Raw genomic sequence first — 12,948 nt, 5'->3', positions numbered from 1 at the left:
GGTAAACAACATATAACTATCTCAATTTATATATTCACGTCGAATGAATTTGTCGTAAATTTGTTAGTTTAATTGTATTATAAAATAAGTGTTATTTGTATTTTAAAACATGCAATTTTAAAATTGAATAGTATTTTAAGATGTACTATTATTTAATGAGTTATATAATTATTTTTCATACAGTTTCGCACCCCGAATCAAATATCCTGGATACGCCAGTATTACACTTTTATCAATTACTCATGGATCACATTTATCAAAGTTTTGTTGCACTCATGACTTTTAAGCGATGGACATAGATCATAGATGAGTTTAATTAAAATGCCAATAAGGCTATGCATATGCATATTACTAAAAAGTAAAAACTATTCCACCCAAATAAATTACTCCACATACATGCCCATTAAGGTTAGTTATTAATTTAATGTAAAATTCAGAAAATTTACAGTAATTTGAAACTTTTAATATTATATGTTTGCAATAATATTTGTACATGTATTGAGAAAAAAATTCCGTTGACACATCAGTATGTAAATCGGAAAATAATTAGCAATAAGATTTATTTTTAATTCTTGAAAGATATAACAAGCGTTGAACGGAATTTCTGAGCGTCTCAAAGAGGGAAGTTATTTAATAGCCATGGCTAGCGACGCCGCCGCCGTTGATAAGGCGGCGAAACCACTTCCGCGGAAGCACAACAAGCCGGACCAGACGAGGCGACACCGTTCGATATTTGAAGCCCCGCCGAACTTCTTCGATTCCTGCCGCCTCTTCAACTCCACCTCCTCGGATTTTGAAACTTCGCCCGACGATGGCGTTGAAGAATCGAAATCGGAAAAAGAAGCTTCCGAAAACACCAATCATGACGGAAATGTTAATAGCAGTGGTAAAATTATGCAGAGATGGTCTTGCAATACGTGTAAGGGGGAGTTTGAGTCTCTCCAAGACCAGCGCTACCACTTCAAATCCGACCTGCACCGTTTCAATGTATGTTATCCTGTTTTCCTATGAGGTTTCTTTTAATTCTCGATTGCAGATACTGAGCATGTGTGATTTAATGGAGTTGGAATTAGTTTTCAGTTTATACATTTTTAGGTCATTAAGCATTTTGATTTCGATTTGATGATTTGGAGCGTATGCGGTCTGTGATTCGGCTTGTTTGTCGATAGGGTAGTTGGGATGCTTGCGGAAAATTTGAGTTTGGAAACTTGCAAATTGCCTTCAATTTTCAGGGCAGGGGTTCTTAACTACGCTAGATTGCCTTCAATTAGTTGATGCCTAAGCTTTAGTCAGTTATATGGTTCTGTTTGGTAATCCAATTGGCTCATAGGGTAATATAATCTGCAGCCAATTTTAATCATAAATTCTTGTGAATTTTATTAATGTAAACAAGTTTTTTTTTCTTATGACAAGGACTGATTGGTTGATTTGTTGTTGTATTGTTCGTATGTAGTAGTGCACTTCTTTCGCCTACATTTCTGGTGGAGTGTTCAAAAAGCACAATTGTTCACCCACTCCTCACCTGTAATATAGGCCTCATTTTTTTGGCATCTTGATTTACTTGACGATGTGTGGATGTCTGATCCCCAGATAAAGCTAAGCATTGCTGGAAAGAGCATCCTTAACGAGGAAGATTTTGATGAAGCAAGTGCAAATTCATTGTCTAAAGACTACGACGTGTCAAGTATTTCTGGATCAGATGACGAGGACGAGAGAGAGACTAGTCTTCTTGGTGACAGGAAACGTGAATTCGGTGGACTATCAAAACGTAAAATATGTATAAAACTAAAAGATGGGGAGATAGTTTCAGTCTTGAAATGCTTATTTCTTGATGACTCTGATAGTATTTCATATGACACTGATAAGCCCCATTTCATGGATGGGGCTGGAGTTGTATATTTGACCCCAAGAGAAGTGATTGAAAAGCTGAGATACATAGTTCATGAACCTAGAGATAACTCCAGATTGAGGATTGTCTTACTTGCAAGGGGTGGGCATTTTGCTGGGTGTGTATTTGATGGGAATTCACTTGTGGCTCATAAGACATTTCACAGGTTAGTTCCTTAGTTCAGAATACAAAATGTATGACCAGTTTAAATTGTTTTGATTTTTTGTTTTATCTTGCTTGCACCTCAAAGGACGTCTTCCTGCCCTCATTTGTAACAAAATTGATTTGGACTTCTATTTCTTGGTTTTATTTTGACCTAAGTATGCAAAGATGGAAAAAGTGTTGCAATTGTTTCCAACTTCCAACTTGTTTTGCAGTTAGGAAAAATTTTATAAGTTCATTCATATAACAATTGAGTGATTTATATGTGAATATTGTCATCCTCTTCCTCTTATTATTTTCCTTCCTTCAGGATTCCATGTATCCTTTGCCTTCCATTGTCCTAGTTGATTTAACAGCACAAGTGGTTCTTTGATGTAGATATGTTGTGAGGGCCAAGGCTGGTAAAAAACAATCATTAAAAGACGCAGGTGGACAAGCTATTCATTCTGCTGGGGCTTCACTTCGTCGCTATAATGAGCTTGGTCTCAAAAAGGTATGAGGTTCTTGTCTAGTCATGTCAAATGATTTTGGTAGTACGTGCTGAACTTTGTTCTGTTTTTTTTTCCTGAAGAAGGTTTGGTTTAATCTGTGATTTGCGCCTCCACATTACTTAGACAAATGGTGAAAATATTCTTCGAAAATATGTTCTAATATGTTGAAATTCTTGCATTTTTCATACTTTAGTGTATGTTTCTAGAGTTCTATCATATGCGATCCTGTCTAGTTCCCACGAAGATAATTTGCCCGACCATGACAAGCAATTTTATATCGTTAATAACTCTATACTTTTGTTCTGCAATCAACTCCTCTCTGCAAAACCAAATCCTATTTAGCATGTAGTCTATTCCAGCCTCTTACTAGTTTATTTTGTTGACTATATTTGGCAAAAAATGCAGCCTTTATTTTGAAGTTAATATTCTTTGGGGTGCTGGACTGATTCACGTTTCCTCAATAACCAGGATATCCAAGAACTACTTACTTTATGGAAGCCTCATTTTGCCATGGCCTCCTGCATCTTTATTTATGCTCCTTCTAATAACCGTCAACTACTTTTTGATGGAGAAAAACCTTATTTCATCTGTCAAGAACGTGCAATAAGAAATATTCCGTTGACAGTTAGGAGGCCAACCTTGAAGGAAGCTAGGCGAATATACAGCTTGCTTGTACAAGTTTCCTCCGAGATCGTTGAGGAAACAACCCCTGATACAAAAGAGGAATCATTATCTAGTGTAAAGAGTGGAAACCACAGCTATACTGAATCCAGTGGATTGAAGTCCAAAGAAGATTCAGATGGTACAAAAGTTGCTGAAGCCAGTTCCTTAGTATCTCAAATGGATGGTTTGTCTGTTTCGTATGAATCCAAAGATGTGCTAAATGCTGTTGGCATATCAACACTTTTGCATGAAGCAGCAAAGTCTGGAAACGTTCAAAAAGTTCTGGAATTCCTAGAGCAGGGTTTAGATCCTTGCATTAAAGATGAGAGGAGCCAAACACCATATATGCTTGCCACTGACAAGGAGGTTAGAAATACGTTCAGACGCTTCATGGCATCAAACATGGAAAAATGGGACTGGCATGCTGCAAAAGTACCCAGTCCTTTGACAAAAGAGATGGAGGAATCTCAAGCAGCTAAGCAGGTAAAGCATTTCTTTATGAATTTGCATCAATCCTTTTCAGCCTGATAACTAGATACAAGTTTGACTTCTTAACAGTTAACCCCTGTGTGTAATAAAAATATGTAAATCAAAACAATTTTGCTTCTTCTTATCTCCATTATCATCTGAATAGTATCTTCCAATTTACTTGAACTTCATCATCTGAGGGGACCGCTAGTGGTGGAATATTTTTAAGTTGATAATGTGTAGTAGTGTTACTTAAATGCATTTTAAATTGGATTCAAGATCTTATGTTCCTACTGTGACGTACAAGTTTCCATTAGCCTACTTGATGCTATGGTTGTGCTAGTCAGCAAATAATGCTGTCACTTATTTCTAATTTTTGTTTTATCTGAAATTTATATTAGGCAGAAAAAGATGCCAAGAGGAAAGCCAAAGCGAAAGAGTTAAAGAAAGTTAAGAAAGCGAAAGAAAAGAAGGCCCAGGTTTGTCTCCTTTTTGTTTTGCTTGCCCACGTATTTAATCCAACACTAGTCATTTATATTCTAATTGCTGTGTCATGATCATCTGTTGTTAGTCTGTATCCTTATTTATACATTTTTCATGCGGTGAACAGGCTGAAGCTACTGAATCCAGTAATAACTCGTCTAAGCCCGGTAATCCAGGAAGTTCTTTATTAACTACTAAAGGCCAGTCTCACTCTACCGGTTCAGCAGCATCAAAAGAGGTATCCATGTGTTGCATTTCCCAATTCTGGTATCCATCTTGCCAGCTTCATCAGATGCCTAAAACCACTTAAAATTTTCCCCAAATATGTAGGAGGTGCTTAAAAGAAATCAAGATGCGGAGAGGGAAAAGAGAGCTGCAGCCGCAGAGAGGCGAATCGCAGCATTAAAAGCTCAAGAATCTGCACCAGTTGCTGCTCCAAGTAATCTGCAGTCAAATAATTCAAGTGGAAGTGATGTCTTATGCTCGTGCTGTTTTGTGTCGTTGGCTGGTATAGTACCCTTTCATCGATACCATTACAAATACTGCAGCACTTCATGCATGCATGTGCACAGAGAGATCCTTGAAGATGGATGAACAGTTTCGGATCATTGGCCTTCTCTTTTCCAATTTTTTTTCCAGAAATATTAATGGATATATACATTTTTGGGTTTGAGATAGTCTTAGATTTTTGGTCGCTGCAGTTTTTGTTTTCCTCTTCTACTCTTGACATTCTATTTTAATAATGTTAATGAAAAATAAATCTCTATTGGCTGGTAGTATGGCTAAATGTTGAATTTTATCTCATTGTTTGTGTGTTTTAACAAAGATGTCTTAAACTTATTGTAACTGGTCTCAATCCTCGTCGATGGACGATCAGTTTTATTTTCGTTGTCATGTTGATAATTAATCAATCAAAATGAGAGACAATGTAAACTTTATTAGATAATTAAAATAGTATATATTAATTAAAATACTAATATAGATGGATATATTGATGGAACACTTGCTATGTACTACCGACTACGCAGAGCAATCGCAATCGCAATGTCACAAGTAACAACACAAGTGGAACTTGCTAGTATAACTTATGATGTATCAACCTTATTGTAATTAAAGAGAGGTATTAAAAGTTTCGTCGCTTTAAAGTCTGTGAAAATTCTGGTCCATTGAATTTGTCATGTAAGTTGATAGGAACCTCATGCAACATCACAAACAAATATTTTCCAACAAGATTACGTAATCTCCAAAAATTATTTCATTTAACATTATCTTTTATAATCTTCTTGAGTATTTTATAAATTCTTCTAGGTTTTCTATATCTATACTGCTATACATATTCAATACGTATATTTAGCTCAGAAAATTCAAATTCATTCTTGAGTATAGGTCCCCTCAAAAAAGTAGTTTCACTTCATTCATTTATAACAAACTCAAACGGAAAAGAATATTCTATATTCACATAATTTTTATGCTTTTTCAATTATACCATATACTTAATTAAATTACTCATTAATCCCATAAAACTTTAACAATATTTTATATAATTAGCTAATTTTTTATTAACATATTTATATAATAAATATACTTTATCGTCAAATATAAGTACACTAACTTAAAATTTAAAAAACACTAAAGATGCTATAGTAAAACTGAAATATAAATTGTAGTAACACATTTAAAAATATTGCAGTTACACAAAACATATCACAATAAGCATATAGAATACTCCCTCAACCCCAAAGAGTATGCTAGTTCTTTTTTCGCCCTTCCCTAAATAGTATAAACTTTCTAATTTTGAAAAATTCAAACGACTTACATTATTTTATTTACAAAATATTACTATTACTATTAACAAGTTATACCATTACAATAATGTAGACCTCACTCTTCACTAACATTATTTCCACTTCCATTTCTCTCCCTCTCTTACTTTTCTCCTTATTTATTAAAATCCGAGTTGAACCCATTGTTCATACTCTTTGGGGACGGAGGGATTAACTAAAATTTAAGACTCAAAATTTATGTGTTGTTCCCACAAATGATCAACTAGCGCATTTCGAAGTTCTAGATGAACTTTTTTTTATTTCTTATTGCGTCATATCGAGTCAAGTACTCTTGAAATCGAGCATCTTCATTGTCGCCATCTCAACTTTTGACTGTGGCGCTTGTCTAGCTATGAACTTAAGCTCCATAGACGATCCTCAGACCATCCACTACGCTGTCTCTATACCGTCCCTTAACTACTATTTGACCACTATTTGAGGGCCACACTGTCCTTTTTTCCTCCATCCCTTAACTAAGGGGGGACGGAACCTGCAACGCTCCGTCCCTTAACCGTCCCTTAATTACTATTCATTCAATTTCATTTTTTATCTTTTTTTACAACTCAATTCAATTTAAACAAACACAATTCATTAAAATTAAAACAACATTACAACTTAAACTTTAAAAAAAGAAAAAAATACATAATTAAAATTCTAAAAAAATAAAAATGACATAATTTAATCTTCTCTGCCAAAGTTTTCCCAAATGTGCCAAATTAGATCCTCTTGGAGTTGGGTGTGGGCGCTAGAGTCGCGTGTCCTTGCCCGAATAGCCAACCGTTCTTGTATAGACGGATGCGCTCCACTTCGCGGCGGACTACTTGCTGTTGAGCTTCCGGGGGATTCGGGGTCGAACCAATTTCCCGCATCGGGTCCTTCGTCTCGGACAATCATCGATCTTCCGATTCCGGTTCCGATTGATGTACTTCCGGGAGCGTCGTGGGGGTGGCGCGGGTTCCTCCGCCTCTCGTCGTCGATCTTCTTCAAGTGATTGTTCCATTAATTGATGCATTTGCTCAAAAGGATCCATTTGTTTGAGTTGATTTAAGATGGAAATTGTAGTGATAGAGAGGATTTGAAAGTAATAGATGTGTGTTTGTGTGTGAAATGAGTATGAAATAGGATTATTTATAGAGTAAATAAATAAAAAATAAAAAATTAACAGTAACATTACCGTTTGAAAAATATTTTTTTTTATTAAAATTCAAATTTTAAAAAAATGAATTATTGCGTCATCCGTGACGACGCACACTCGCGGGCCAGCGAGTGGGCGTCACGCATGCATCGGGGGCGCGCCACGTCGCCCGCGTGCGTGACGGGCCGGCGCGTCCCTTGTCTCGGGGATACGGGCTACGGGACGGGCTGGAGACGGGCTACGGGACGGGACGAACGTTGCAACGCGTCCCGCGGCGGAACCGTCCCTCCGGGACGGAACGCGAGCCTTGCGCGGGACGCGTAGTGGATGCTCTCATAGTCGTGCTTATTTTTAAGCTGAAAGAAGACACATTTTAAGAAAGGGCTTAATAACAAGAACAACAAAATGATGATGCAACTAGAACATATTTTTACTTCGACAATATTAGAGGATCTGGTTATGATTTATCGGATTATTAGATACGTTTTTCATTTTATTATTGTAATTTATTGTTCGTGTTTTAGTTCACATTAATTAAATAATAATAAGCTGATTTGTATTAGTATCATATTTGGTATTGTATTTCATATGTAGAAAAATTAAAAATGGATTTGGGTTTAATGTTTTAGTTCACATTAATTAAATAATAATAAGCTGATTTGTATTAGTATCATATTTGGTATTGTATTTCATATGTAGAAAAATTAAAAATGGATTTGGGTTTAATGTGTGGTTGGAGATGTTTTCTGGATTTTGGTGTATGATTAAAAACAATCTTATAAATGTTTTCTACACACACGGTGTAGGCATGAAGATCAAATTAGGCATATTAATATGAAATTTTATATCAATAAAAAAACATTGACAGCGTTCTTGTTCTTGGTCTGTACATCCACAAAATATAATTATCAGTATTTTATTAAAAAATGAAAATTGAAACACATGGTACAATCTAATCTAGCAGTTGAAAAAGTGGAAATTCATAAATGGAGAACTAGAACTAGAACTAGAGGGTCTTCTTCAATCCATGATAGAAGGCAGTTGCAAAGGCATCAACGGCTCTCTTCGACATCGAAACCCCCAATTCCAGTCCTCCCTCAAAATCCCTAGATTTGCACAGCGATATGGACGCATTGGGATCGCCATCAATCGACACCGACTCAAACTTCGCCGCCTTCCCCCACCCGAAATCCACGCCGTACACGTCGAACTTGGGCGATCCCGCCACCCCGAACGCCCGACTCCCCAACAGCGGCCCGAATTTCACCACCCACTCGTCCGCATCGCTCAGCAGCTCCCCCTTCCTATTCACCTTATCCCTAATTACCTGTCCAACCACCTTCGCCGCCACCAGGAACCCCTCCTCCCCTTTTATCACCCCGTGCCTCGACTCCGCCAACACGAATCCCACGCAGTTACCGAAATACGCCGCCGCCAGCGGCGGATCCGTCCTGCTCCGCGCGTCCGCCGCGAACCCGAAGTATTCGGCAACTTCGTCGCCGATCTGATCCCCTGCCTCCGCCGCGGATCGGTCGGTGCACCACCAGAAATAGGCTGTCGCCACGGTGAACGACGAGATGTGGATGGAATTGGAATCCGGTTCCCTCTCCATCACCGGCTTCTTCAGCTTCTCGATATCGGTTTTCTGCAAAATGAACGTTGCTCTGACTTTATTGGTAGGGGTGATTGCTCCTGGCTTTGATTCGCCGAACTTTAATGAGCGCATTTGGTTCCAATATAGCTCCGTTCTCCCCGTCGGATCTTTCAGCACCGATCGGTCGTAAAACGGAGGAGCGAATTCGGCTTCTCCGCCGAGTTTCGCTGTTGAGCTCCACGCTTTGAGGAATCCGACGATGGAGCTCGCATCTCCGGCGACGTGGTGGTTAGTAACGCCGATAGCTATCCCGATCTCCGGAAAATGCGTGACCTGGATAGCTAGTAGAGGAGATTTTCTACATCCGGATTCGGAATCAGTTGTGGATTCCGGCAGCTTAGGCACGAAGAGGTGGAAATCATCCGCTTCCCGCGGCTGATTTCCGGTGAGATAATCGAAATCAGCAGGATCTCTGTTCGATTCGGCGAAAGTGACAGCGACTGAATCGCCGGAGAAGTAGCGTAGCTCCGGCATACCGGAATCGAGAGGGTAGAGTAAGTTACCGGCGAGAGGGAGGTAGTGGCGGAGCGTTTGGGAAAGAGAGCTCTCGAGGTGCGGGGCGATGGTTTTCGTGAAATCGGCGGCGGAGCAAGGGTGTTTGTAGAAGAGGAGGCGCTCGATGGGGTGGAAGTAGAGCCAGAGCATGTCGAAGTAAGTGAGAGGGAGGCGTTGCTCCGCCGCGTCGCTGGCAGGAGCAACGGAGCAGCGGCGGAGGATGGAGAGGGTTTTGGGTGTCGCCGTCATGGATTAGGGTGGCGGGAGTCTGAATGGATTAGGTGATAAAGTATTCAGATGATGGACTTGGCGGAGAATTTATGGCGATGCTGCCAAGTTATGTAAAAGCAATTACGTTGTTGATGATCCTATCACATAAATTTTCGTGTTTTTTCATTTCAAGTTATTATTAGTGGAGTATTATTATATTAATATTGTTGATCTTTGTAGAAAGTGTATTTATCTGGGAACTTTCTTATTGAGGTGGGCAAATTGCAATTCTCTTTCTTAATTTGACGAATATATTTGAGGAGGAGTACTAAATAAGTACTCACAATATAAAAACAAAGATAAATTGTCAAGACTAAAGTCTCAAAATGGTCCTTAACATATTGCGATTTTTTGATCTTGGTCCAAAACATTATCTTTTAAATTATTCGGTCCCTCACATTTGAAATCGGATCACATTTAGTCCGAAATGGACGGTTCCGTTAAAATGTAACGGTTAACGAGATTTAAATAAATTTTGACCGGATTAAGAGTTATAATTATGTTTTATTAATGGCTAATATCTAATTAACCTAAAACTAAAAAAATGTAAAATGTAAAATAATTTAAAATATAAAACATGAAAAAAAATAAAATCAAAATGTTAGAGTGAAATACCATATTTGTATTCCATTTATACAGTTAGACACAGCTGCCCCGATTCCCCCTTATACGGCCTTCCCGGTAAGCCAGACGGAGAAACGCTCGTTTCTACAAACGGAGTATTCGAGCTCGGCTTCTTCAACCTCAACAATTCCACCAATCGATATGTCGGAATCTGGTACAGCCAAATATCCGTTCCTACTTATGTGTGGGTCGCAAACAGGGAATCACCGCTCACAGATAGATCCGGCGTCTTAACGGTAACGACGCCTGGCGTCCTTGCTATTCTTAACAGAACTAACGGCACCGTCTGGTCGTCTGCGTTTTTTACGACTCCAGCCCCAAATCCAATCGCGCGATTGCTCGACTCCGGGAATCTGATCGTCAAAGATGCAGACGATGATGGATTTACATGGCAGAGCTTCGATTACACCTGCGACACGTTGCTGTCCGGAATCCGGCTGGGGTGGAACTACATCACCGGCGTCGAGACCTACAGTTCGTCGTGGAAAAGCGACGACGATCCGGCGAAGGGCGAGTATTCGTCGATTGTTGAATTTTGAGTTTAGGGTTGAGATTGTTGAATTGTGGATGAAGTGCTATATTGACGCAACGTCGATTGGCATTTCACTCTAACATTTGATTTTTTTTTTTCATGTTTTATATTTTAAATTATTTTACATTTTACATTTTTTAGTTTTAGGTTAAGTAGGGTAATTAGATATTAGCCCTTAATAAAATATAATTATAACTCTTAATCCGGTCAAAATTGATTTAAATCTCGTTGACCGTTACATTTTAACGGAACCGTCCATTTCGGACTAAATGTGATCCGATTTCAAATGTGAGGGACCGAATAATTCAAAAGATAATGTTTTGGACAAAAATAAAAAAATCGCAATATGTTAAGGACCATTTTGAGACTTTAGTCAATTGTCAACAAACACTATGAAGTTTGTTTCAACATCAATTCTTCAACATTTGATAGTAAACTTTGATATTTTTCTAATTATCTTTTTGATTTAGATATATGATTTGAAAGTTAAAATACTTTAGGCTAATTTTATATTTTTACTATCTCATGCTATTTTTTATATTTTCTCTGTTACATACTATTTGCATTTTTCTATTTAGGCTATAAATTTTAAATTGATTAATTAGCATAAAATAATTAATATTTTAAGTATAATAAAAAAAAGTTAATAGTGTGAGTACCATGAGATATATGAGTAGAACTGACCCAAAATTCGTTGGATTGGCCTGATTGATATCCTTGACACGTGTAGCTAGTTAGACTGATCACTATCACAACCATATTCTTTGGTTACGTTGTACGCTTGTACAATACTTCCTCTCATTCCTAAAAGAATTTTGGTAAACAAACAAAAACTAAGTAGAAAATAGTTGAATTAGTATTAATGAATAGTAGATTCATATTATTAATAGTATTATTATCTAAAATTACAATTACAATCATATTAAAATTTAGGTTTTTTTGATACAATAAATGTGCTATATCGATATTTCAATATTATTTCCACTTCTAATTTTTATTAAAAATAGTTTCGATCTTCTAACGAATCCAAATCAATCTGAACAAAATAGAGAGTTTGGGAGAAATTAAATTTTATGCCAAAAAATTGTCTTGATTGGAACAAAAAATTATGTTGTGTTAGAGAATCTCCAAACTATTTACACTAAACTTAAACTCATTTTAGTGGAAATGACACATTAAATAGTAATTTTATTAAAACAATTTGCACTAAATTCAAACTTAAAAGAATATTATCATTTACTACATAATTCATAAAATTTGAAAAAGTGATATGAGTTTATTTTAGTGTAAACTCAAAAAATTACTATTTTACTTAAAAATGAGAAAAATAGAATTGATTTTGGACTATTGTAACCCTATACCTTAAACTAATTGCCTACTCTATTTTGAGTTTTAAATTATTGGAGATGGTTTTAGCTCTTTGAGCTCTATGTCATTTTATTGCTTTCTAAAGTAACTAAAATAGCCCATTATAAAGAAATGGTATCTTGAGTTCAAAATATTGTAAAAATATTCTCAACAGAGTATTATATATAAAAGGTTAGATATTTGTAAGAATATTTCGAGTATGATTTTTTTGATATAGAAGTAAAATGCTCAAATTAATGAGGGTAGGGAGCAAAAGTTCAGCAAAACACCAACAAAGCTCTGCAGCAAAACAAACACATGCACATGAGCCAAAGCCAAAACACCTCACAATCTCCCAATATCTTCTGAGACCGGGGGCACCCCGACAAACCTAGAGCACAAACGGAGAGTAAGAATAGAAACAAAACACTCAAGCGGCAGCAAAGCTAAAAAAGTCAACAACAAAGAAACACCCTAGTCTCGCACATCCTCATGAAGAGAAGAACATACCCATGAGGACACGCTCGCCGATCTCGACCCCATCTAAGAGTGTTATGTAAAGAAATTCGTCACAGATTGAGGATCCAAATTCACTCTCCTTCCTCCCTTTATGATCTCTGGGTCTTGTCCTTCTCTTATTTCTTTCAAATTTTTCACATTTGTCCCGGTGAAAAGGAAAAGTTAATAATCGCAAATATGGAATTGGCAAAGTACATATAGGAGTACTAAATTTGCAATTCTCCTGTTGAATTTCACTTGAATAGTTATAATTACAATAACAATACTACTACCAATTACCAATATGAATTAAGAAAGTACCAAACAAATAGAAAAAATATTAATATTCGATAATGATGTCCATTTTAGTAAAAATAAAAATAGATTAATTTTTCTAAATTGATCAAAATGGAAA

At 37.0% G+C, this 12,948-nt stretch overlaps 2 protein-coding genes across 4 annotated transcripts; one reads left to right on the top strand and one right to left on the bottom strand.

Moving 5' to 3' along the window:
• Nucleotides 1–576: 576 nt before the first annotated feature.
• LOC121794362 (ankyrin repeat and zinc finger domain-containing protein 1-like) lies at nucleotides 577–4,931 on the top strand. Of its 3 annotated transcripts, none has more exons than XM_042192502.1 (7): nucleotides 577–987; nucleotides 1,591–2,054; nucleotides 2,429–2,543; nucleotides 3,010–3,687; nucleotides 4,074–4,151; nucleotides 4,283–4,393; nucleotides 4,486–4,931. In XM_042192502.1, exons 1-7 carry the CDS (start codon nucleotides 640–642, stop codon nucleotides 4,747–4,749), a joined length of 2,058 nt encoding a protein of 685 aa, XP_042048436.1. In that variant the 5' UTR covers nucleotides 577–639; the 3' UTR covers nucleotides 4,750–4,931. The 3 variants fall into 3 exon arrangements, with proteins under 3 accessions (XP_042048436.1, XP_042048427.1, XP_042048442.1); XM_042192493.1 differs by having other exon boundaries at nucleotides 4,074–4,181; XM_042192508.1 differs by lacking the exon at nucleotides 4,074–4,151.
• Nucleotides 4,932–8,004: 3,073 nt separating this feature from the next.
• Nucleotides 8,005–9,724, bottom strand: LOC121794352 (phenolic glucoside malonyltransferase 1-like). The gene has a single exon (XM_042192483.1). The coding sequence runs from the start codon at nucleotides 9,509–9,511 to the stop codon at nucleotides 8,120–8,122; it is 1,392 nt and encodes a 463-aa protein (XP_042048417.1). The 5' UTR covers nucleotides 9,512–9,724; the 3' UTR covers nucleotides 8,005–8,119.
• Nucleotides 9,725–12,948: the final 3,224 nt, after the last annotated feature.

The sequence above is a fragment of the Salvia splendens genome, chromosome 1, assembly GCF_004379255.2.
Source record: "Salvia splendens isolate huo1 chromosome 1, SspV2, whole genome shotgun sequence".
NCBI lineage: Eukaryota > Viridiplantae > Streptophyta > Magnoliopsida > Lamiales > Lamiaceae > Salvia > Salvia splendens.
The sequence above is the reverse complement of the archived record's forward strand: the minus strand, read 5'-3'. Positions and strand labels throughout refer to the sequence as shown.